This window comes from Lathyrus oleraceus, chromosome 7 (genome assembly GCF_024323335.1).
Source record: "Lathyrus oleraceus cultivar Zhongwan6 chromosome 7, CAAS_Psat_ZW6_1.0, whole genome shotgun sequence".
Taxonomy (NCBI): domain Eukaryota; kingdom Viridiplantae; phylum Streptophyta; class Magnoliopsida; order Fabales; family Fabaceae; genus Lathyrus; species Lathyrus oleraceus.
Window position 1 is genome coordinate 441,835,937 of NC_066585.1, and position 26,184 is coordinate 441,862,120.

A 26,184-nucleotide genomic window follows, 5' to 3' on the forward strand; every position below is an offset into this window, starting at 1 on the left:
TGAGGTAATGCAGTTTTTTTGTATTTTGCAGAAGAAATACATGTATTAGGAGAGCTTTAGTATTTATGCTTATGTAGTACATCTGCACCTCTTTCTTGGCTAAATTGAGACGTGTCTGCTTTTCTCAAAGTGTAGACATCAAGAACTTCAAATAATCTCCTCTCTTTAATCTTCTTTAAAGATCTGTGAGAATTTTTACATAATTATTTTGACGATTGCGACACATCCAATCCGTTTTGCAGTTAGTTTAGTGGTCTTGATTATTAGAGTCTCCCGATTAACGAATCAAATTTCTTCCATGAGTCTTATACAATTGACATGAACAGAGAACAACTCCAGGATAGATAAATCAAAATTCTTCATTAAGTCTTTATCTTTAGTATTTGTCACAGTAAATATATCTATACATGTATCATTTGGTATGAGTACAAGTAAAGTAATGCATGTGTTTAGTTTACGGTCTGAATTTGGAGATGAGTGCCCCTGCGGTGTGAACTAATTATCAAGGCGTCATGTTTGGCTGGCTGAATATTTGGCTGGCTGAATATTTGGCTGCTATCCTTAATTTGGTGATCTAAACATAGATTTGAACATTTCTACACCATACCTTCTAATTCTTCTATTATGCAAGTTTGTGCTTAGATTTTCACACTCTCTCATTCATCCTGGGGTTATCTTTTTTTTCTTACAAGATGATGTTAATTTTTGTATTTCTTCACGTAATGAAGCTTTTGTACATGTCTATACACAAGGAACTTAGGTTATAGTCTGAATTAGAATACAAGATTATGGAATTACTTTTTTTCTTTTCCCAAGTTGAGGATTTCATTACAAGATACGAGTTTGTTATGGTGATTGGTTGGTTGGGGAGAAATTAACTTTTGTGCTGCATTCTTCTATTATGATGTTTTTATTTGTGATTAATGATGATTATGATACATTGCAGTTGCCCAAAGACTCTTTTGTATTAGGATGAAACCAAAATTATCATTACATGGTCTCTCGAGTTGGATGGAAATTTGTTCCAATGAATCCTCATCTTTTGTTGGCAATGTTCATACTTTGTTGCTATGCCCTATTTTGGTCATCTCTACTAATACTATTCACATTTCAATCTTAATTTAACTTTGATACTCAACATCTCCTTTTGTAAGATCCTTAGTCTTTTATCTGGATGTTGACACTTGTGGCAGGCGTAGGTTTACATTCTAGCTGCAGGCAGAGAGGTCCTCTAATGGCGTGTCTTGTTTTAGTTGAAGGCATACAAGAAACCATACCATATTCTAGAATACATTTCTATCTCGAGGATAAGGAATTCTGCAGGTTTTTTGCATCTTTTTGTTTTGTTGATTTTCCACTTTCTTCGTTACAATTTCTTTTTTTCTTATTCATTTTTATTCTTGCATATCTGATATATAAGGCTAAAACTGAATTTTTCTTCCATATGGGTGTCCCTCACAGAATCTGGAATTGGTGCAAGAACCTGGCATAAGTGGAGCCTAATTGAGCACAAGAGGCTGCAATTGGTTTTTGTTGTTGTTGTTGTACTTTTATTTAGTGATCTCTACTATGACTATTAATTCTTCATGTTTCTTTGTATATATTAAGATCTTATTTTCTCTCTATCTTCGTGAGTTCCCTGTAGGCGTCACATGGAATATGTATTGTGAAAACTGCTTAGATGATTGTCGCGGACATTCTACTGGATGTTTCATGGGAGAGAAGCTATGAAACTAAAAATCATCTCTCCCAAATGGGTATCCCTCATAGAGTCTGCAACTGGAGCAAGAACATGATTTTCATCTGGTGATCTCTACTATGACTATCGATTCTTCATGTTTACTTGTATATATTAAGATCTTGTTTTCACGATTTCTTGGTGAGCTTCAGGTAGGCGTCACATGGAATATGTATTGTGGGAACCGCTTAGATGAATGTCTTGGACATTTTGCTTGATTCATTGGAGAAAGGCTATGAATTTCGTGGAATTTGAACCTTTGCATTTAACAGGTCAATTTTTTTTGTTAAATATACACTTGATTTGGAATATAGGCGTCCTATGCAAGTGTATTGAAGAAATGTTAATTTTTGTGTTTTGCAGAAGGAGGGCTTCAGTATTTGTGGTTATGTAGTACATGTCCATCTCTTTCTTGACTAAGATGTGTCTGTTTTTCTATATTTTTCTTTTTTCTGTTGTGTTTATTTATTTATTTATTATTTATGATTATGATACTCCTCATAAGAAGTTATCCTCTTCGTTACAGTTGGCCGGCCAAAGGACTCCTTTATATTTAGAGGAGACCGAAGCTGTGTCATTTCATATGAGTACATGTCATTGCAAATTGGATGGGAAATTTGTTCCAATGAATCATCATCTTTTTGTAGGTTGTGGTGCATCATCTTTGTTTGATTTGATACTTAGCCTCTACTTTTGGCAGATCATTTGAGTTTTCAGCTGTTGGATGTTACAGCGGTGATAGCCTAGAAATGTAGGTTAGCTTTGAAACCCATGGTAGGCATAATAGGTTCACATACTTTGCATTCTGCTTTGTGATAAAACATGAGATTTCTTTCTTGCATATAACACATAATCCGCAAATGGCTACTGTTGTATTTCATAATGAAGCAAATGGCTACTGTTCTATTTTTTCAGCATAATGAGCATGATTTTCTGTAGATGTAGTAATTTGGAATAGCTTGGTGAAATCACTTTATTCCTGCGACCTGTCATTTGGTTTGGAGAATTTGGAACTGCCTTTGTTAACTAATGTTATCATGCACATGTTTGTTCACCATGGTTTCTCTTTGTGCTTACTTACAATGCTATTAGCAGAATATATGGGATTTATGTTTATTCAGGATGAAAGATTTTGGATAGCTTGTTGTGACATGATTTCATAAGGAGGTATTACTGTATGTGATTTTTATAAGAATCTCCTATGCTAAATTGAGCTCTGTTCAGTAAACGGCTTTACCCCTAATCATATATTAGGCAAGAGCCTTACTTCATGGTTGGCCTAGTTCTTCATTTAGTTTCATGGCTTATCCTAGAGTGTTAACTGATGTTTATTTGATATTGTCATAGAATGTGATTCAACGGACGTTTTTAAGTTAGTTGGCTGTTATTTTCTGTTAGAAGATTAGTTGATTCAGTTAGAGACTTTTGTTATGGTTTAAAAGTAAGTTGTTAGTGAAAAGTTAATAAAATGTTGGGGAGTTAGTTATGTTCAGAAAACCAAATGAGCCCTGTTGCATTCTGTTGAATTATTTTCCTTGTTAACTTTGTATTGATGTGTGAAAGTGAAATCCATTCCTATGTTAAAACTTGTAGGGTGGATATCTACCAACAATTACTTCTATGATGCACTATGGTGACTGAGTCGAATGCCGCATTGACGATTAATTGTAGCTAGCAGCTGGTTTGATGCCGAACTGCAGTAAACTGGACAGAAGCTGGACGGGCCAAACTGGAGTAAACTTTAATGTATGTGATTTTTTGGAAAATTGGTTGTTAGAAAAAATTCTAAACTTAGTCATCAAAATGAAGTGCTAGAACTGTTATCACACTGTGTTAGCTAGTAGAAAACAAATGGAAACTATGATAGTAGACTGAACATACTTTGTGGTTAGTAAGAATTGAATTGGTTGCTGTTATGTTTGCTATCCATGCTAATTATTCTACCTAATGTGATGCAGGTTGGGCTTCTTGATGTCGTCATTGATATGCGTACGTTATTTTGGCTTGAATGAAAATGTTTATGGTAGATGTGTAAGTTGAGATTACATTGCTGGTTATTGGTTAGAAAAATATTCTCTGTTATGTCAACATGCTAAGTTAGATTGTTGTTAAAGGCTTTTATATGTGAACGTTGATAAGGGAGCGATGCTCGACAAAACGCAAATCTATGTATCAATTACTTGCAGAATGATCCATGGTTTGCGTATCAAAGATGGAAAAGCTTCATATGTTTCCCGCTTCGTGAAAACTTCTCGTTTTAAACAAGAAGAATACTTTAATGGCTCTAAATTTATGAAGGTATATAAAAAAAGTAAAAGTATAGAAGCTTGGCGAAGAGTATACTAGTGAATGATTGAATGCTTGTTTTGCAGTTGCACAAGATAAATGTTTTTTCTTGTTTGCTATTTTCAGATTGGAGATCTCAAAGGTCTATTTGGACTGTTGATGGTTAACATGCAAATGTTAAGAGCTAAATTGAAAATATTCGACGTTTCTTATGGACACGGAACAGGTAATCTGTGTTACGAAACCTTTGTTTTTAACTTGGAAATTGGAAAAGTTAGGTCTAGTATATGGATGTGAAGATATGAATCTAACTTGTGCTCATACTCTCATGTTTACCAGCTAATACAGCTCTTGTATATCACCATCAGAAGCTTCTAGCACTCTCCGAAGGAGACAAACCTTGTGAGTACTTTTCCTTTCTGCTTCTAGCACTCTCATAGTTGTATCACAGTCTTTGACTAGCGATAATTGTATTTACTTATTCTACTACGGCACTGAAGTAGTCTCATTTTAAATTTTGCAGATGCTATTAAAATTTTAGAAGACGGTGATTTGCAGACACTTGGCATGCTAGATTATGACAAGAGATTAGGCCATAACTTCACTGCCCATCCAAAAGTTGACCCATTTACTGGTGAAGCAATATTGAAATAAGCGATGAAGCTGAAAGATTTAATGGAAAAGTAATTCCAATTTCCAACAAATAACTTTCCTATATGCAGGGGAGATGTTTACACTTGGATATTCACATACAGCACCATATGTCACATACAGGGTAATATCAAAGGATGGTTTTATGCAAGATCCTGTTCCAATAACAATATCAGACCCCGTTTTGATGCATGACTTTGCCATCAGAGAATTATTCAATATTTACGGACCTTCCTCTGTACTTTAGGCCAAAGGTAGTTCATATGATCTGGCTAAAGATTAGTTTGTTAGTAATATCACTTGATGGAAATTAAATGAATCTTGAATTGTTGATTGAAATGTATTTTTTCAGGAAATGGTGAAGAATAAGACCTTGATATTCTCATTTGATTCAACCAAGAAAGCTCGTTTTGGTGTCTTACCTCGGTATGCTAAGGATGAGAAGCAATATCAGATGGTTTGAACTACCAAATTGCTTCATTTTCCACAATGGTATGTTTGCTTGCTTTGTTTCTCCTTAATATAATATGTTGATTGATATTCTATAATGATCATTTGTAAAATCCAATGATTGTGAAATTGAAGTTCCTGATGATTTAAAAAAAAAAGCGAGGCCGATATATTTCCTCATTCATTTGATTTTCGATTCATAGTAATGTCAAATTTGAAAACACCTTTCAGTAACATGCAAATCACTTCAAAATAGAATAGCAGCAATGTATCACAATTTAAAGTTAGTAAAAAAAAGCTTCAATTTATGCTGTAAATTATTTAATTCTGACGAATGTGTCCATTTTCATCTTTTATTTGACTCATTTTCCCCCTAGCCAATGCTTGGGAAGAGGATGATGAAATTGTTTTGATCACGTGCCGCATGGAGAATATAAATTTGGACATGGCCAGCGGGGCTGTCAAGGAAAAGCTTTATATTTCTTAGTGTTGCATAGAACACCACATATTTCTTAGTGCTTGACAAACTCCGGCATGACGGTGATTTCTACCTGGTTATTTATCCTTTGTGCTTCGGCTAATTCTTTGTATTTTTCTCTCTTGGAAGTTGTAAATGTAGTGTCATGCAGTATCTATAAGAACAACCAAGGTTTTAGAATATCTCTCTTTGAGTGAGGGATTTCTATCTTCGTTCCTAAATGCAATGCATCGAGCTTGGTACTTGCTCTGTAGCTAAAATTGCCTTTGTTAACCCATGTTATCGTGCACATGTTTGTTCACTGTGGTTTCTCTTTGTGCTTACTTACAGTGCCATTAGCAGGATATATGGTCTTTGGAAGCTTTGGGATTTATATAAGCAATCTCTATTCAAGATGAAATTTTTTGGATATCTCTTTGCGACATGATTTCACCAGGAGCTATTACTGTGTGTGATTTTTGTAAGAATCTCATCTGCTAAATTGAGCTCTGTTTAGTAAACGGCGTGACGAGCCTTTCGTCATGGTTGACTTAGTTCTTCATTTAGTTCCTAGAGGGTTAACTGATACTTATTTGGTAATGTCATATAATGTGATTCAACAGCAATCGGCTGTCTTCAAAATGCCATTGGTAAGGGAAAAGGTCTATATTATATCATTTCATTTATTTTTATGTTTTAGTGGAGTATTAATTGCCGGTAAAAAGTGAGATTCGATTAAACTGTTGTTTTTCCTAGTTCTCGTCTTCTATTATGTGGTTATACACACCATTGTGATTTGTTTTTGATTTTTTTTAAAGAGATGGAGCCTTTGAAGTTGAAGCTGCGTCTAGAGTTTTTTGAAGTACACCGGAAAGTTAAGGCTAAAATTCAAGATCAAGAAGTAGGCATCCCAACTATCAGAGACTTTCTTGCACGGGTGAACAAGATGTTCGTTGAAGATGACGAAGACAAACGTACTAAAAGAGAAGAGCATTGGCTATAAGAAATATTTCTTAAGAAAAGAGAAGATGTACATTTATATTCTTGGGAGCTTTGGCAATCACTCTGGTGGTAACATTGAGATGTTATCCATTCTTCCATCTTTATTTGACATTAATTTCAGTGTTCAAATTTTGTAATGATAACAAAACATACATACTTGAATCATAGATATTAGTTTCTTACTTCCTTCCATCTTTGTGGGTTATGGACAGAGAACAACTCCAGGATAGATCCGACATTCTTCTTTGTTTTATTTTTCTAGTATTTGTCACGGTAAAATATATATGTAATGTACATGTTTCATTTGGTATGAGACCTGAATTATCACGTTTGGCTGGCTGGGTTGCATTTTCTCTGGCTGGGTTGTATATTCTGTTGCTGTGCTTACTTTGGTGATCTAAACTTAGATTTGAATATTTTTGCATCATTCCTTCTGATTCTTCTATGCATGCTAGTGTTTCTTCAGGTAATGAAGCTTTTGTGCGTGTCTATACGTCAAGCTTTTGTGTGTGTCTACACGAGGAACCTGATGTTATAGTCTGACGTAGCATACAATACAAGATTATGGAATTACTTTTTTCCCTTCCCAAGCTGAGGAGTTTTTTACAAGATATGTGCTGCTTGTTATGATGATTGGCTGGTTGGGAGAACTTAACTTTGTTTGGATAGGTTTTCTGTTTTTATTTGTGATTTATGATGATTATGATTATGATTCATACTCCTAAAAGGATATCCTCTCTGTTTCATTGGCCCAAAGACTCTTGTCTTTTGTATTTTGCATTTTTTGCATTTGATGATTCATGGGAGAGAGTAATGAGGTAATGCTGTTTTTTGTATTTTGCAGAAGGAATACAAGTATTAGGAGAGCTTCAGTATTTATGCTATTGTAGTACATCTGCACCTCTTTCTTGGCTAAATCAAGACGTGGACGTCATATGGAATATTTACTGTGAAAACTAATTAGATGATTTTATTTTGTACATTTTATGATTCATGGGAGAGAGTAATGAGGTAATGCTGTTTTTTTGTATTTTGCAGAAGAAATACAGGTATTAGGAGAGCTTTAGTATTTATGCTTATGTAGTACATCTGCACCTCTTTCTTGGCTAAATTGAGACGTGTCTGCTTTTCTCAAAGTGTAGACATCAAGAACTTCAAATAATCTCCTCTCTTTAATCTTCTTTAAAGATCTGTGAGAATTTTTACATAATTATTTTGACGATTGCGACACATCCAATCCGTTTTGCAGTTAGTTTAGTGGTCTTGATTATTAGAGTCTCCCGATTGACGAATCAAATTTCTTCCATGAGTCTTATACAATTGACATGAACAGAGAACAACTCCAGGATAGATAAATCAAAATTCTTCATTAAGTCTTTATCTTTAGTATTTGTCACAGTAAATATATCTATACATGTATCATTTGGTATGAGTACAAGTAAAGTAATGCATGTGTTTAGTTTACGGTCTGAATTTGGAGATGAGTGCCCCTGCGGTGTGAACTAATTAACAAGGCATCATGTTTGGCTGGCTGAATATTTGGCTGCTATCCTTAATTTGGTGATCTAAACATAGATTTGAACATTTCTACACCATACCTTCTAATTCTTCTATTATGCAAGTTTGTGCTTAGATTTTCACACTCTCTCATTCATTTTGGGGTTATCTTTTTTTTCTTACAAGATGATGTTGATTTTTGTATTTGTTCACGTAATGAAGCTTTTGTACATGTCTATACACAAGGAACTTAGGTTATAGTCTGAATTAGAATACAAGATTATGGAATTACTTTTTTTCTTTTCCCAAGTTGAGGATTTCATTACAAGATACGAGTTTGTTATGGTGATTGGTTGGTTGGGGAGAAATTAACTTTTGTGCTGCATTCTTCTATTATGATGTTTTTATTTGTGATTAATGATGATTATGATACATTGCAGTTGCCCAAAGACTCTTTTGTATTAGGATGAAACTAAAATTATCATTACATGGTCTCTCGAGTTGGATGGAAATTTGTTCCAATGAATCCTCATCTTTTGTTGGCAATGTTCATACTTTGTTGCTATGCCCTATTTTGGTCATCTCTACTAATACTATTCACATTTCAATCTTAATTTAACTTTGATACTCAACATCTCCTTTTGTAAGATCCTTAGTCTTTTATCTGGATGTTGACACTTGTGGCAGGCGTAGGTTCACATTCTAGCTGCACGCAGAGAGGTCCTCTAATGGTGTGTCTTGTTTTAGTTGAAGGCATACAAGAAACCATACCATATTCTAGAATACATTTCTATCTCGAGGATAAGGAATTCTGCAGGTTTTTTGCATCTTTTTGTTTTGTTGATTTTCCACTTTCTTCGTTACAATTTCTTTTTTTCTTATTCATTTTTATTCTTGCATATCTGATATATAAGGCTAAAACTGAATTTTTCTTCCATATGGGTGTCCCTCACAGAATCTGCAATTGGTGCAAGAACCTGGCATAAGTGGAGCCTAATTGAGCACAAGAGGCTGCAATTGGTTTTTGTTGTTGTTGTTGTACTTTTAGTTAGTGATCTCTACTATGACTATTAATTCTTCATGTTTCTTTGTATATATTAAGATCTTATTTTCTCGCTATCTTCGTGAGTTCCCTGTAGGCGTCACATGGAATATGTATTGTGAAAACTGCTTAGATGATTGTCGCGGACATTCTACTGGATGTTTCATGGGAGAGAATGATAGAATCAATTCAGTATCTAAAAGAGAGATTCAGAAACAATACAAGAAAAATGATAAAATTACTGATTTGATTAAAGAAATAGGCTAGAGTTCAAATGGGATCTAGCAAAATCAGTACAAGGAAAAATGCAGAATGCCGTAAAAAGAAGAAAGATGATAGAGGCACTTTGAGAGGCCTTTTCTCTCCTAGGGTTCAGACCCAGTGGAATATTTTTCTGCCCTCACCAATGATTGGGACCCCGTCATTTATGGAATTATTCCTAGGTCCTATTACCATACAGCTGCTGCCAGCTGTCTCAACCCATGTGCTACTGCTAACAGAATTTGTCCTATTCTCTCTCTTTCTCTTTCTTACGTTTCCTTACATATTGCCTCCCATATCTACCAATTCCCCTCCCTTCAAAAACTTCCTTGACCTCAAGGAAGAAAATTGGAAATTCCTCTTTTAACCTTTCAGCCAACTCCCAAGAATTCTCAAATTCCGGAAGGTCTTTCCATTTCACCAAGACCTCCCAATCCCCTTGATCATTCCTCCTGTAATCCATTCCTTTCTCAGGCACGGGTTCTAAATACCAATCCTCATTCATACAATCTGGAAGAGGTTGGGGTTCTGCAGAGGCACTAATAGCTTTTTTCAGCAAGGAAACATGGAATACCGGATGTACTCTAGTATCATCAGGCAGCTTAAGCTGATAAGCCACCTCTCCCACCCTTTTAACTATTTCATAAGGTCCATAAAATCTAGGGCTCAGCTTCTGGTTCAGCCTTTTAGCTAAACTCTTCATTTTGTAAGGCTGGATTTTTAAGAAAACCTTATCTCCTACTTCATAAACCACCTCCCTCCTGTGCTTGTTTGCTTGATTTCTCATCATATCCTGTGCTTTGAGTAACTGCTCCTGCAGTTCCTTGATCATCAAGTTTCTTTCCATTGTCAATTTACTGATTTCATCAACTGCAGACCCAGGGGTGTCTCCTCTAATTAACACTGGAGGTGCTCTTCCATATAGGGCCTCAAATGGAGTGGTCTTCAGTGAGGCATGGTAGTTGGTGTTATACCAATATTCTGCCCATGCTAACCACTTAGGCCATTGCTTAGGTTTGAGCCCTGTAACACACCTAAGATATGTCTCCAAGCACCTGTTGACTACCTCTGTTTGGCCATCAGATTGAGGATGGTAGGCACTGCTATATTTCAACTTAGTCCCTGCCAGCTTAAATAGCTCAATCCAGAAATGGCTAAGAAACACTTTGTCTCTGTCAGAAACTATGGAACTAGGGAATCCATGCAATCTAACCACTTCTTGAAGGAAAACTTCAGCAACACTCTTGGCTGTATAAGGATGGTTAATTGGAAAAAAATGAGCATACTTAGAAAGTCTATCTACCACCACCATAACAGTGTCTACTCCTTGCACTTTAGGTAAACCCCCTATGGAATCCATAGAAATATCACTCCATACTTGTGTGGGAATAGGTAAAGGCTGTAGTAATCCTCCAGGTGTCAATGTTTGATACTGATTCCTTTGACACACTTCACACGCCTGCACATACTCTTGAATTCTCTTTCTCATACCCTCCCAATATACCACACTACTAATCCTTTTGTAAGTCCTGAGATAACCAGAATGCCCTCCTACTGCTGTATCATGGAATTCATTCAGAATCCAACTAATTCGAGGGGATCCTTTAGGCACCACTATTCTTCCTTCATAATACAACCTTCCTCCCTTAAGTTGAAACCCCTTCTGACTAAGAGGATCTGCTAATAAGGCCTGCACTATCCCTTTCAGCTTCTCATCCCGTTGTACCTCCTCTTCTAATCCATTCCAAGCTTCACTTTGGACAGTAGTTATGTGAGAATACTGCATCTGCCTGGAAAGGGAATCTGCTGCACTATTTTCCTTTCCAGGCTTATACTTAACCTCAAAATCATATCCTATCAATTTAGATAGCCACTTCTGCTGGTCTTCCCCCATCACCCTCTGCTCTGTTATAAACTTTAAGCTTTTCTGGTCTGTATGCACCTTGAAATGCTTGCCTAATAAATAGGGTCTCCATTTCTGAATAGCTATGACCATTGCCATGAGCTCTCTTTCATAAACTGACTTTTGTTGGGCTTTAGCTGCTAGAGTTTGACTCATATATGACACAGGTCTGCCCTCCTGCATTAACACTGCTCCAATGCCTTTGCCAGAAGCATCAGTTTCCACTACAAACTCTTTTTCAAAATCTGGCATAATCAAAACAGGGAGGGTGGTCATGGCTATCTTCAGTTCATCAAAAGCCACTTGTGCCTCTGTACTCCACAGGAAACTGTCTTTCTTCAACAACTGAGTAAGGGGCCAGGCTATTTTTCCATAATTCCTTACAAACTTCCTATAGTAGCCAGTTAGACCTAAGAAGCCTCTTAATCCTTTTATATTTTTTGGAACAGGCCACTTAATCATATCTTCTATCTTTCTGGGGTCTGCTGCTACTCCTTTGGCAGATATTAAATGCCCTAGATACTCCACCTCTTCTTGACCAAAAGAACATTTCTTCTTGTTAGCAAATAGTTGGTTATCCTTCAGGACTTGCAATATTACAATTAAATGCTCTCTGTGTGCTTCCTTACTCCTACTATATATGAGGATGTCATCAAAAAAAACCAAGCAAAATTTCCTTAGGAATGGCCTGAGAACTTCATTCATGAGGGATTGGAAAGTGGAGGGAGCATTTGTCAAGCCAAAAGGCATGACAAGATACTCATAGTGCCCCTCATGTGTTCTGAATGCTGTCTTGGCTATGTCTTCATCCTTCATCCTAATCTGGTGATAACCAGATTTCAAATCCAGTTTGGAAAAAATGACTGCTCCACCCAATTCATCTAATAATTCCTCAATGATGGGAATGGGGAATTTATTAGGTATGGTCACCTTGTTTAGAGCTCTGTAATCTGTGCAAAATCTCCACCCTCCATCTTTTTTCTTTACTAACAGCACTGGGCTTGAAAAAGGACTGGTACTGTGCCTTATGATACCAGCCTGGAGCATTTCTCCTACAATTTTTTCTATTTCATTTTTTTGATAGAAAGAGTACCTATAAGGCCTCAAGTTTGGAATGGCAGCATTAGGTTTAAGCAAAATAGCATGATCATGTTCTCTCCTGGGTGGTAGACATTTAGGTAAATGAAACACTTCCTCAAATTTCCCCAAAGTCTCATCCCACTCTGTTAACTCAGCATACCTTTCTGCTGCAACCATCTGCACAGTTTGCACATAGAATCCCATCCCCTCACCCTTCAAAGCTCTCATCATTCCTTTCATAGAAACTTGTTGATTGCTTAATGTAGGATCTCCTTGAATACTATACTTTTGTCCACCCAACTCCCACATAAGGCATAATTTTCCAAAGTTAGCCTCTATATTGCCCAAACTAGCTAACCAGTCCATTCCTAGCACCATATCAGTCCCTCCTAACTCCATCAAAAAGAAATTCTGGCTGAATTCCACTCCTTGCAACCAGAACTTCAATTTTTCACACACCCCCTAATATTTCATCTTCTCTCCGTTCCCCACCTCAATTACATATGGTGGTGTTTCCACCAACTGTAATCCCATCATTTCCACTAGCCTAGCATCAATGAAATTGCTAGTTGCCCCGGAATCAATTAGTGTCAACAGTTCCCTTTCTTTGACTGTAGCCCAGACCTTGAACGATTTATTAGAAGTTAGTCCCTCTTGACTCTGCAGGGAGAGTTGCAAAGTCTTGCATTCCTCCACTTCGTCCACCCCGTCTTCTGTTTGCACCCTTTTTCCTCCTCTTTCCTCTTCCTCCTCACTGCTATTCTCACATAATTTAAAACTCATATGCTTAAATTTGCATATGTGCTCCCTATTCCATTTATCCCCACATTTGAAACACAACCCTCTCTTACTCCTTTCTTCTAATTCTGCAGGATTTAATCTCCTCCCTCTGAACTTCTCACTACCTCCTCCATTACCTTTCTCTCCCTCCTTCCTAGATCCTCCTATCCATCAAATCTGCTAAACTTTGACTCTCATGGAGTTTTAGTTCGGCTTGAATCTCCTCTTTTAGTCCATTCATGAAAATGGAGTCCAACATAATCCTTTCTTCCCTTCTCAACGGAGCTACCAGCATTTCGAATTTCTCCATATACTCCACCACCGAGCCTTTTTGCCTTAAACTTAACAAAGGCCCCATTGGGTTATGCAGTAGACCCGGTTGAAACCTCCTCATCACAGCTACCTTAAACTCCTCCCATGTCCTCAGTGGGGCTTGCTCCTCCCACCACTGGTACCAATTCAAAGCCTTGTCTGCCATAGCTAACACTACCGCATCTAGTTTGTCGCGCATCCTTACACCATTCAAATGGAAGTACCTCTCGACCCGCACGAGCCAACCATACGCGTCCTCTCCCTTGAAAATGGGAATTTCCAGCTTCCTTCTGCTTCCCATGGTTCGCCCTCCTTCTCCACCCCAGTGACGGCGATTTCTGGGTCGAGATTCGTGCGAACGGCTGCTTCTTATGCTCCCATCATCTTCGTCGTCGTCGGAACCTCTGCGGTGACCCGGACGCTCCTGAATGAGCTGGCGAATCTGTTCCACCGTCACCTGCGGTCTGGACTGTTGCTCCGTTACGATCTGGCGTATCTGTTCTATCGTCCCTTCGAACTGATTCATCCTCTGTTCCATCGTTTCCACGCGATTCTCCATGATACCACGCGTAACAACCATCCACCGAGTAAACGAAACCAAGGCTCTAGATAACAAATTGATAGAATCTATTCAGTATCTAAAAGAGAGATTCAGAAACAATACAAGAAAACTGATAAAATTACTGATTTGATTAAAGAAATAGGCTAGAGTTCAAATGGGATCTAGCAAAATCAGTACAAGGAAAAATGCAGAATGCCGTAAAAAGAAGAAAGATGATAGAGGCACTTTGAGAGGCCTTTTCTCTCCTAGGGTTCAGACCCAGTGGAATATTAGTGGAATATTTTTCTGCCCTCACCAATGATTGGGACCCCGTCATTTATGGAATTATTCCTAGGTCCTATTACCATACAGCTGCTGCCAGCTGTCTCAACCCATGTGCTACTGCTAATAGAATTTGTCCTATTCTCTCTCTTTCTCTTTCTTACGTTTCCTTACATATTGCCTCCCATATCTACCAGAGAAGCTATGAAACTAAAAATCATCTCTCCCATATGGGTATCCCTCATAGAGTCTGCAACTGGAGCAAGAACATGACTTTCATCTGGTGATCTCTACTATGACTATCGATTCTTCATGTTTACTTGTATATAATAAGATCTTGTTTTCACGATTTCTTGGTGAGCTTCAGGTAGGCGTCACATGGAATATGTACTGTGGGAACCGCTTAGATGAATGTCTTGGACATTTTGCTTGATTCATTGGAGAAAGGCTATGAATTTCGTGGAATTTGAACCTTTGCATTTAACAGGTCAATTTTTTTTGGTTAAATATACACTTGATTTGGAATATAGGCGTCCTATGCAAGTGTATTGAAGAAATGTTAATTTTTGTGTTTTGCAGAAGGAGGGCTTCAGTATTTGTGGTTATGTAGGACATGTCCATCTCTTTCTTGACTAAGATGTGTCTGTTTTGCTATATTTTTCTTTTTTCAGTTGTGTTTATTTATTTATTTATTATTTATGATTATGATACTCCTCATAAGATGTTATCCTCTTCGTTACAGTTGGCCGGCCAAAGGACTCCTTTATATTTAGAGGAGACCGAAGCTGTGTCATTTCATATGAGTACATGTCATTGCAAATTGGATGGGAAATTTGTTCCAATGAATCATCATCTTTTTGTAGGTTGTGGTGCATCATCTTTGTTTGATTTGATACTTAGCCTCTACTTTTGGCAGATCATTTGAGTTTTCAGCTGTGGATGTTACAGCGGTGATAGCCTAGAAATGTAGGTTATCTTTGAAACCCATGGTAGGCATAATAGGTTCACATACTTTGCATTCTGCTTTGTGATAAAACATGAGATTTCTTTCTTGCATATAACACATAATCCGCAAATGGCTACTGTTGTATTTCATAATGATGCAAATGGCTACTGTTCTATTTTTTCAGCATAATGAGCATGATTTTCTGTAGATGTAGTAATTTGGAATAGCTTGGTGAAATCACTTTATTCCTGCGACCTGTCATTTGGTTTGGAGAATTTGGAACTGCCTTTGTTAACTAATGTTATCATGCACATGTTTGTTCACCATGGTTTCTCTTTGTGCTTACTTACAATGCTATTCGCAGAATATATGGGATTTATGTTTATTCAGGATGAAAGATTTTGGATAGCTTGTTGTGACATGATTTCATAAGGAGGTATTACTGTATGTGATTTTTATAAGAATCTCCTATGCTAAATTGAGCTCTGTTCAGTAAACGGCTTTACCCCTAATCATATATTAGGCAAGAGCCTTACTTCATGGTTGGCCTAGTTCTTCATTTAGTTTCATGGCTTATCCTAGAGTGTTAACTGATGTTTATTTGATATTGTCATAGAATGTGATTCAACGGACGTTTTTAAAATGCCACTGGTAAGGGAAGGCCAAAGCGGCGTTAAATTATCTCATTTCTATATTATCTCATTTCATATATTTTTATGTCTTGGAGTACTAAGTGCTGGTAAAAAAAGGGATTCGGTTAAGCTGCGTTTTTTACTAGATCTCCGTCATCTATTCAATTGCTTTTTTGACTGAGTTCTCGATGTGGTTATACACACCACTGTGATTTGTTTTTGAATTTTTTTTAAAGAGATGGAGCAAGGCGTTTGGAGTTTTGTGAAGTATGCGGAAGTTTTAAGAGTTGTCGAAGGCCTATACTTGTGCATCAAATTGGAGATAAGGCTAAAATTCAAGATCAAGAAGTAGGCATCCCAGCTATCTGAGATTTGTGCAGGTAAGGTTAAATTTTGTGGCATACATTTTCATATTTGTTTGTCTGTTATTAGATAAATACATTATCATATAGAACAAATGAAGAGATGATAAGAGTAAGATAGTTCACATGGCAACAAGTAGCATTCCAGATGGCACATCAACACCTAATTTGCATGCAACATAAATGGTGGAATAAAATCTTGGACATCGAGGAGGCAAAACATCAACTCATGTTTTCACTACCAATGATTCTTACAAAATTATTATACTACTCTATCACTATGGTTTCTTTAATGATTGTTGGTCACTTCGGTGAGGTTGAGTTAGCTGGTGCTACTCTTGTCTACTCATGGTTTGGTGTCACTGCTGGCGCTGTTACGGTACTTTTCAATTTTTGTATTATTTTTTTTTCCATTTCCATAGATGTTGATATGAACAATGAATTCCTATATGCTTTCATTAATTAAATACAGCCAATAAAGAACATTAGATATAATGCTATTAAATAACTTCAACTTATGCTATAAACACTTAATTAAATACAACCATATTGCTTAGAGTTATACCCTAAGTAGAATTTGACAAAATTTGGATAGTTTTCATTTTACAAGTAGGTTTTAAGGTTATATTAAGAGTTAATACTTGTGCATCAAATTTTAAGTTTTAAGAGTTGTCGAAGGCCTAGTGCTTCAAATTGGAGATAAGGCTAAAATTCAAGATCAAGAAGTCGCCATCCCAGCTGTCTGAGACTAGTGCATCAAATTGGAGGTAAGTTTAATTTTGTGATATACATTTTCATATTTGCTTGTCTGTTAATAGATAAAAAAATGTTTATAAAAGTTAAATAAGGACTAAGACAGTTGTTTGGTTTATTCAATGACCATCTTTTAGATGAAAAGAAGTAACGTAGAGAAGATGTACATTTATTTTGGTATTTGGAATAATTGTCCTCTAATGGTGTGTAATGTTTTAGTTGGAAGCACATACAAGAAATCTTACCTAATTCTAGAGAACATCTCTATCCCAAGGATAAGGAATTCTGCAGTTTTTTTTTTCTCCATATTTTTTATTTTGTTGATTTGCCACTTTCTTTGTTGTAATTTATTTTATCTTTTTACATTTTTATTCTTTGCATTTGTACTAAAACTAAAAATCCTCTCCTATATGGGTATCCCTTGGTGAATCTGCAACTGGTGATCTCTACTCTACTATTAGGGGAGCCTAATTGAGCAGAAGAGATTGCAATTGGTTGTGTTGTTGTACTTTCATATGGTGATCTCTACTCTACTATTAATTCTTCGTGTTTCCTTGTATATATTACACTCTTTTTTTCTTGATTTCTTTGCGAGTTCCCTGAACGTGTCACACGGAATATGTACAATGAAAACTTCTTAGATATTTATGGAGGACATTTTGCTTGATGTTTCATAGAAGAGAGACTATAAAACTATAATCTGCAACAGATGCAAGAACTTGGCAAAAAGGGGAGTCTAATTGAGTACAAGAGACTGCAGTTGGTTGTTGTACTTTAATCTGATGATCTCTTCTAAGGTCTTTTTATCTCATTTCTTTGTGAGTTCCTTGTAGAGGTCATATTATTGTGAAAATTGATTAGATGATTGTTGTGGACACTTTGCTAGATGATTCATGGGAGAGAGGCTATGAATGTATAGTGGAATTGGAACCTTTGCATTTAAATGGTCATTTTTTCCTTGAATGTACGTTTGAATTTTGCATTTTGTACATTTGATGATTCATGGGATTACAAGTACTTTGCATTTAATGCTGTTTTTCGTATTTTGCAGAAGGATTACAAGTACTAGGAGAGCTTCAGTTTTTATGCTTATGTAGTACATCTGCACCTCTTTCTTGGCTAAATTGAGACGTGTCTGCTTTTCTCAAAGTGTAGACTTCAAGAACTTCACACAATCACACCACTCTTTAATCTTCTCTTAAGGATCCGTGAGAGTTTTACATAATCAATTTGGTTACGCAGAAGACCCTCATTCGTGACGCAGATTCAGTCGTAGCCGCGCGATGAAGCATTTGTTGAAGTTTGTGCGTTGCGGTAGTTGATATGAACCGAAAGACTGAACCCACAAAGACGTAAAGGATTCGGCATCCGATATTCCACTTTCGATCGGACTTCGGTTCTCTGCGCGTGTGGAACGGGTTCACAATGAAGCCGAAAAACTAACCGGTGTCGGAGCTCCGATGCACAAAGGTAATGACTTCCTTCCTCCGTTCTCTTTCTGCTTCTAATTTAAGTCTCTGCTTCTTCTTCTTCTGCCGCCAATTCAGTTGTGTTCTTGTGCTTTTGTTCGTTTTCAGAATGGGGAATTGGTTGAGGATTCAATTACCAAAGTTGGTTCTCCTTTTGATTCTGGTTCCTTCCATTCTTCTTGCAGGTTGGATTTTGAATCCATTGCTTAGCATTTGGTACGTACAAGACTTGCATACTTCTGTTAGTGATGATGATGAAGCTTTGGGCGGTGAAGATTTTGTTTGGTTATGGAGGTGTTGAAGTTCTTGCAGAAGTAGGTTGTGGTGAAGAAGATGGAAGAATTGCAGGGTTTCGGTTGAGAGTCGGTTGAAGGTTGAGGACTCGATTGAAGGTGATGAAGAATGGAATTAGAGAGTGAAGGTGAAGGATGAGAAGGTTGAAGGTTGAAACAAATGAAAATCCCCCCTACTGCTAACAGAAGGTGAGCTTTTATAACCTTCACTCCCTGAAAACTGTTTAGAAATTTCTTTCATGAAGTAATTTTTGTTTGTTAGAGTTTGTTAGAAATCGGTTAAAATGCGGTTAGGACTTCAATGTTAGTCACTGTCATGTATTGGTGGTTAGGGAAGTGTTATGTTTGTTAAGTTAGTTGGCTGTTATTTTCTGTTAGAAGATTAGTTGATTCAGTTAGAGACTTTTGTTATGGTTTAAAAGTAAGTTGTTAGTGAAAAGTTAATAAAATGTTGGGGAGTTAGTTATGTTCAGAAAACCAAATGAGCCCTGTTGCATTCTGTTGAATTATTTTCCTTGTTAACTTTGTATTGATGTGTGAAAGTGAAATCCATTCCTATGTTAAAACTTGTAGGGTGGATATCTACCAACAATTACTTCTATGATGCACTATGGTGACTGAGTCGAATGCCGCATTGACGATGAATAGTAGCTAGCAGCTGGTTTGATGCCGAACTGCAGTAAACTGGACAGAAGCTGGACGGGCCAAACTGGAGTAAACTTTAATGTATGTGATTTTTTGGAAAATTGGTTGTTAGAAAAAATTCTAAACTTAGTCATCAAAATGAAGTGCTAGAACTGTTATCACACTGTGTTAGCTAGTAGAAAACAAATGGAAACTATGATAGTAGACTGAACATACTTTGTGGTTAGTAAGAATTGAATTGGTTGCTGTTATGTTTGCTATCCATGCTAATTATTCTACCTAATGTGATGCAGGTTGGGCTTCTTGATGTCGTCATTGATATGCGTACGTTATTTTGGCTTGAATGAAAATGTTTATGGTAGATGTGTAAGTTGAGATTACATTGCTGGTTATTGGTTAGAAAAATATTCTCTGTTATGTCAACATGCTAAGTTAGATTGTTGTTAAAGGCTTTTATATGTGAACGTTGATAAGGGAGCGATGCTCGACAAAACGCAAATCTATGTATCAATTACTTGCAGAATGATCCATGGTTTGCGTATCAAAGATGGAAAAGCTTCATATGTTTCCCGCTTCGTGAAAACTTCTCGTTTTAAACAAGAAGAATACTTTAATGGCTCTAAATTTATGAAGGTATATAAAAAAAGTAAAAGTATAGAAGCTTGGCGAAGAGTATACTAGTGAATGATTGAATGCTTGTTTTACAGTTGCACAAGATAAATGTTTTTTCTTGTTTGCTATTTTCAGATTGGAGATCTCAAAGGTCTATTTGGACTGTTGATGGTTAACATGCAAATGTTAAGAGCTAAATTGAAAATATTCGACGTTTCTTATGGACACGGAACAGGTAATCTGTGTTACGAAACCTTTGTTTTTAACTTGGAAATTGGAAAAGTTAGGTCTAGTATATGGATGTGAAGATATGAATCTAACTTGTGCTCATACTCTCATGTTTACCAGCTAATACAGCTCTTGTATATCACCATCAGAAGCTTCTAGCACTCTCCGAAGGAGACAAACCTTGTGAGTACTTTTCCTTTCTGCTTCTAGCACTCTCATAGTTGTATCACAGTCTTTGACTAGCGATAATTGTATTTACTTATTCTACTACGGCACTGAAGTAGTCTCATTTTAAATTTTGCAGATGCTATTAAAATTTTTGGCATGCTAGATTATGACAAGAGATTAGGCCATAACTTCACTGCCCATCCAAAAGTTGACCCATTTACTGGTGAAGCAATATTGAAATAAGCGATGAAGCTGAAAGATTTAATGGAAAAGTAATTCCAATTTCCAACAAATAACTTTCCTATATGCAGGGGAGATGTTTACACTTGGATATTCACATACAGCACCATATGTCACATACAGGGTAATATCAAAGGATGGTTTTATGCAAGATCCTGTTCCAATAACAATATCAGACCCCGTTTTGATGCATGACTTTGCCATCAGAGAATTATTCAATATTTACGGACCTTCCTCTGTACTTTAGGCCAAAGGTAGTTCATATGTCCTGGCTAAAGATTAGTTTGTTAGTAATATCACTTGATGGAAATTAAATGAATCTTGAATTGTTGATTGAAATGTATTTTTTCAGGAAATGGTGAAGAATAAGACCTTGATATTCTCATTTGATTCAACCAAGAAAGCTCGTTTTGGTGTCTTACCTCGGTATGCTAAGGATGAGAAGCAATATCAGATGGTTTGAACTACCAAATTGCTTCATTTTCCACAATGGCATGTTTGCTTGCTTTGTTTCTCCTTAATATAATATGTTGATTGATATTCTATAATGATCATTTGTAAAATCCAATGATTGTGAAATTGAAGTTCCTGATGATTTAAAAAAAAAAAGCGAGGCCGATATATTTCCTCATTCATTTGATTTTCGATTCATAGTAATGTCAAATTTGAAAACACCTTTCAGTAACATGCAAATCACTTCAAAATAGAATAGCAGCAATGTATCACAATTTAAAGTTAGTAAAAAAAAGCTTCAATTTATGCTGTAAATTATTTAATTCTGACGAATGTGTCCATTTTCATCTTTTATTTGACTCATATTCCCCCTAGCCAATGCTTGGGAAGAGGATGATGAAATTGTTTTGATCACGTGCCGCATGGAGAATATAAATTTGGACATGGCCAGCGGGGCTGTCAAGGGAAAGCTTTATATTTCTTAGTGTTGCATAGAACACCACATATTTCTTAGTGCTTGATAAACTCCGGCATGACAGTGATTTCTACCTGGTTATTTATCCTTTGTGCTTCGGCTAATTCTTTGTATTTTTCTCTCTTGGAAGTTGTAAATGTAGTGTCATGCAGTATCTATAAGAACAACCAAGGTTTTAGAATATCTCTCTTTGAGTGAGGGATTTCTATCTTCGTTCCTAAATGCAATGCATCGAGCTTGGTACTTGCTCTGTAGCTAAAATTGCCTTTGTTAACCCATGTTATCGTGCACATGTTTGTTCACTGTGGTTTCTCTTTGTGCTTACTTACAGTGCCATTAGCAGGATATATGGTCTTTGGAAGCTTTGGGATTTATATAAGCAATCTCTATTCAAGATGAAATTTTTTGGATATCTCTTTGCGACATGATTTCACCAGGAGCTATTACTGTGTGTGATTTTTGTAAGAATCTCATCTGCTAAATTGAGCTCTGTTTAGTAAACGGCGTGACGAGCCTTTCGTCATGGTTGACTTAGTTCTTCATTTAGTTCCTAGAGGGTTAACTGATACTTATTTGGTAATGTCATATAATGTGATTCAACAGCAATCGGCTGTCTTCAAAATGCCATTGGTAAGGGAAAAGGTCTATATTATATCATTTCATTTATTTTTATGTTTTAGTGGAGTATTAATTGCCGGTAAAAAGTGAGATTCGATTAAACTGCTTTTTTTCCTAGTTCTCGTCTTCTATTATGTGGTTATACACACCATTGTGATTTGTTTTTGATTTTTTTTAAAGAGATGGAGCCTTTGAAGTTGAAGCTGCGTCTAGAGTTTTTTGAAGTACACCGGAAAGTTAAGGCTAAAATTCAAGATCAAGAAGTAGGCATCCCAACTATCAGAGACTTTCTTGCACGGGTGAACAAGATGTTCGTTGAAGATGACGAAGACAAACGTACTAAAAGAGAAGAGCATTGGCTATAAGAAATATTTCTTAAGAAAAGAGAAGATGTACATTTATATTCTTGAGAGCTTTGGCAACCACTCTGGTGGTAACATTGAGATGTTATCCATTCTTCCATCTTTATTTGACATTAATTTCAGTGTTCAAATTTTGTAATGATAACAAAACATACATACTTGAATCATAGATATTAGTTTCTTACTTCCTTCCATCTTTGTGGGTTATGGACAGAGAACAACTCCAGGATAGATCCGACATTCTTCTTTGTTTTATTTTTCTAGTATTTGTCACGGTAAAATACATATGTAATGTACATGTTTCATTTGGTATGAGACCTGAATTATCACGTTTGGCTGGCTGGGTTGCATTTTCTCTGGCTGGGTTGTATATTCTGTTGCTGTGCTTACTTTGGTGATCTAAACTTAGATTTGAATATTTTTGCATCATTCCTTCTGATTCTTCTATGCATGCTAGTGTTTCTTCAGGTAATGAAGCTTTTGTGCGTGTCTATACGTCAAGCTTTTGTGTGTGTCTACACGAGGAACCTGATGTTATAGTCTGACGTAGCATACAATACAAGATTATGGAATTACTTTTTTCCCTTCCCAAGCTGAGGAGTTTTTTACAAGATATGTGCTGCTTGTTATGATGATTGGCTGGTTGGGAGAACTTAACTTTGTTTGGATAGGTTTTCTATAATCTTTTGTTAAGATGTTTTTATTTGTGATTTATGATGATTATGATTATGATTCATACTCCTAAAAGGATATCCTCTCTGTTTCATTGGCCCAAAGACTCTTGTCTTTTGTATTTTGCATTTTTTGCATTTGATGATTCATGGGAGAGAGTAATGAGGTAATGCTGTTTTTTGTATTTTGCAGAAGGAATACAAGTATTAGGAGAGCTTCAGTATTTATGCTATTGTAGTACATCTGCACCTCTTTCTTGGCTAAATCAAGACGTGTCTGCTTTTCTCAAAGTGTAGACATCAAGAGCTTCACACAAGGTCTTGTTTTCTCATTTCTATGCCAATTCCTTCTGGACGTCATATGGAATATTTACTGTGAAAACTAATTAGATGATTTTATTTTGTACATTTTATGATTCATGGGAGAGAGTAATGAGGTAATGCTGTTTTTTTTGTATTTTGCAGAAGAAATACAGGTATTAGGAGAGCTTTAGTATTTATGCTTATGTAGTACATCTGCACCTCTTTCTTGGCTAAATTGAGACGTGTCTGCTTTTCTCAAAGTGTAGACATCAAGAACTTCAAATAATCTCCTCTCTTTAATCTTCTTTAAAGATCTGTGAGAATTTTTACATAATTATTTTGACGATTGCGACACATCCAATCCGTTTTGCAGTTAGTTTAGTGGTCTTGATTATTAGAGTCTCCCGATTGACGAATCAAATTTCTTCCATGAGTCTTATACAATTGACATGAACAGAGAACAACTCCAGGATAGATAAATCAAAATTCTTCATTAAGTCTTTATCTTTAGTATTTGTCACAGTAAATATATCTATACATGTATCATTTGGTATGAGTACAAGTAAAGTAATGCATGTGTTTAGTTTACGGTCTGAATTTGGAGATGAGTGCCCCTGCGGTGTGAACTAATTAACAAGGCATCATGTTTGGCTGGCTGAATATTTGGCTGCTATCCTTAATTTGGTGATCTAAACATAGATTTGAACATTTCTACACCATACCTTCTAATTCTTCTATTATGCAAGTTTGTGCTTAGATTTTCACACTCTCTCATTCATTCTGGGGTTATCTTTTTTTTCTTACAAGATGATGTTGATTTTTGTATTTCTTCACGTAATGAAGCTTTTGTACATGTCTATACACAAGGAACTTAGGTTATAGTCTGAATTAGAATACAAGATTATGGAATTACTTTTTTTCTTTTCCCAAGTTGAGGATTTCATTACAAGTTATGGTGATTGGTTGGTTGGGGAGAAATTAACTTTTGTGCTGCATTCTTCTATTATGATGTTTTTATTTGTGATTAATGATGATTATGATACATTGCAGTTGCCCAAAGACTCTTCTGTATTAGGATGAAACCAAAATTATCATTACATGGTCTCTTGAGTTGGATGGAAATTTGTTCCAATGAATCCTCATCTTTTGTTGGCAATGTTCATACTTTGTTGCTATGCCCTATTTTGGTCATCTCTACTAATACTATTCACATTTCAATCTTAATTTAACTTTGATACTCAACATCTCCTTTTGTAAGATCCTTAGTCTTTTATCTGGATGTTGACACTTGTGGCAGGCGTAGGTTCACATTCTAGCTGCAGGCAGAGAGGTCCTCTAATGGTGTGTCTTGTTTTAGTTGAAGGCATACAAGAAACCATACCATATTCTAGAATACATTTCTATCTCGAGGATAAGGAATTCTGCAGGTTTTTTGCATCTTTTTGTTTTGTTGATTTTCCACTTTCTTCGTTACAATTTCTTTTTTTCTTATTCATTTTTATTCTTGCATATCTGATATATAAGGCTAAAACTGAATTTTTCTTCCATATGGGTGTCCCTCACAGAATCTGCAATTGGTGCAAGAACCTGGCATAAGTGGAGCCTAATTGAGCACAAGAGGCTGCAATTGGTTTTTGTTGTTGTTGTTGTACTTTTAGTTAGTGATCTCTACTATGACTATTAATTCTTCATGTTTCTTTGTATATATTAAGATCTTATTTTCTCGCTATCTTCGTGAGTTCCCTGTAGGTGTCACATGGAATATGTATTGTGAAAACTGCTTAGATGATTGTCGCGGACATTCTACTGGATGTTTCATGGGAGAGAAGCTATGAAACTAAAAATCATCTCTCCCATATGGGTATCCCTCATAGAGTCTGCAACTGGAGCAAGTACATGACTTTCATCTGGTGATCTCTACTATGACTATCGATTCTTCATGTTTACTTGTATATATTAAGATCTTGTTTTCACGATTTCTTGGTGAGCTTCAGGTAGGCGTCACATGGAATATGTACTGTGGGAACCGCTTAGATGAATGTCTTGGACATTTTGCTTGATTCATTGGAGAAAGGCTATGAATTTCGTGGAATTTGAACCTTTGCATTTAACAGGTCAATTTTTTTTGTTAAATATACACTTGATTTGGAATATAGGCGTCCTATGCAAGTGTATTGAAGAAATGTTAATTTTTGTGTTTTGCAGAAGGAGGGCTTCAGTATTTGTGGTTATGTAGGACATGTCCATCTCTTTCTTGACTAAGATGTGTTTGTTTTGCTATATTTTTCTTTTTTCAGTTGTGTTTATTTATTTATTTATTATTTATGATTATGATACTCCTCATAAGAAGTTATCCTCTTCGTTACAGTTGGCCGGCCAAAGGACTCCTTTATATTTAGAGGAGACCGAAGCTGTGTCATTTCATATGAGTACATGTCATTGCAAATTGGATGGGAAATTTGTGCCAATGAATCATCATCTTTTTGTAGGTTGTGGTGCATCATCTTTGTTTGATTTGATACTTAGCCTCTACTTTTGGCAGATCATTTGAGTTTTCAGCTGTGGATGTTACAGCGGTGATAGCCTAGAAATGTAGGTTAGCTTTGAAACCCATGGTAGGCATAATAGGTTCACATACTTTGCATTCTGCTTTGTGATAAAACATGAGATTT

At 36.3% G+C, this 26,184-nt stretch overlaps 1 protein-coding gene, 1 long non-coding RNA gene and 1 pseudogene across 2 annotated transcripts; all 3 read left to right on the forward strand.

Annotated features, from left to right (window-relative positions):
- The first annotated feature begins 3,883 nt into the window (after positions 1–3,883).
- Positions 3,884–9,390, forward strand: LOC127104248 (carotenoid 9,10(9',10')-cleavage dioxygenase 1-like). Its single transcript, XM_051041441.1, has 7 exons — positions 3,884–4,036; positions 4,151–4,250; positions 4,364–4,426; positions 4,548–4,658; positions 4,747–4,913; positions 5,028–5,132; positions 9,184–9,390. The coding sequence occupies exons 1-7, from the start codon at positions 3,884–3,886 to the stop codon at positions 9,388–9,390; spliced, it is 906 nt and encodes a 301-aa protein (XP_050897398.1).
- A 7,621-nt stretch (positions 9,391–17,011) lies between these two features.
- LOC127105697 (carotenoid 9,10(9',10')-cleavage dioxygenase 1-like) lies at positions 17,012–22,730 on the forward strand (annotated as a pseudogene).
- Positions 22,731–23,780: 1,050 nt separating this feature from the next.
- On the forward strand, positions 23,781–25,989 carry LOC127105700 (uncharacterized). Its single transcript, XR_007795109.1, has 3 exons — positions 23,781–24,939; positions 25,078–25,626; positions 25,718–25,989. It is a non-coding gene; the product is annotated as an uncharacterized LOC127105700 (long non-coding RNA).
- The last annotated feature ends 195 nt before the right edge of the window (positions 25,990–26,184 follow it).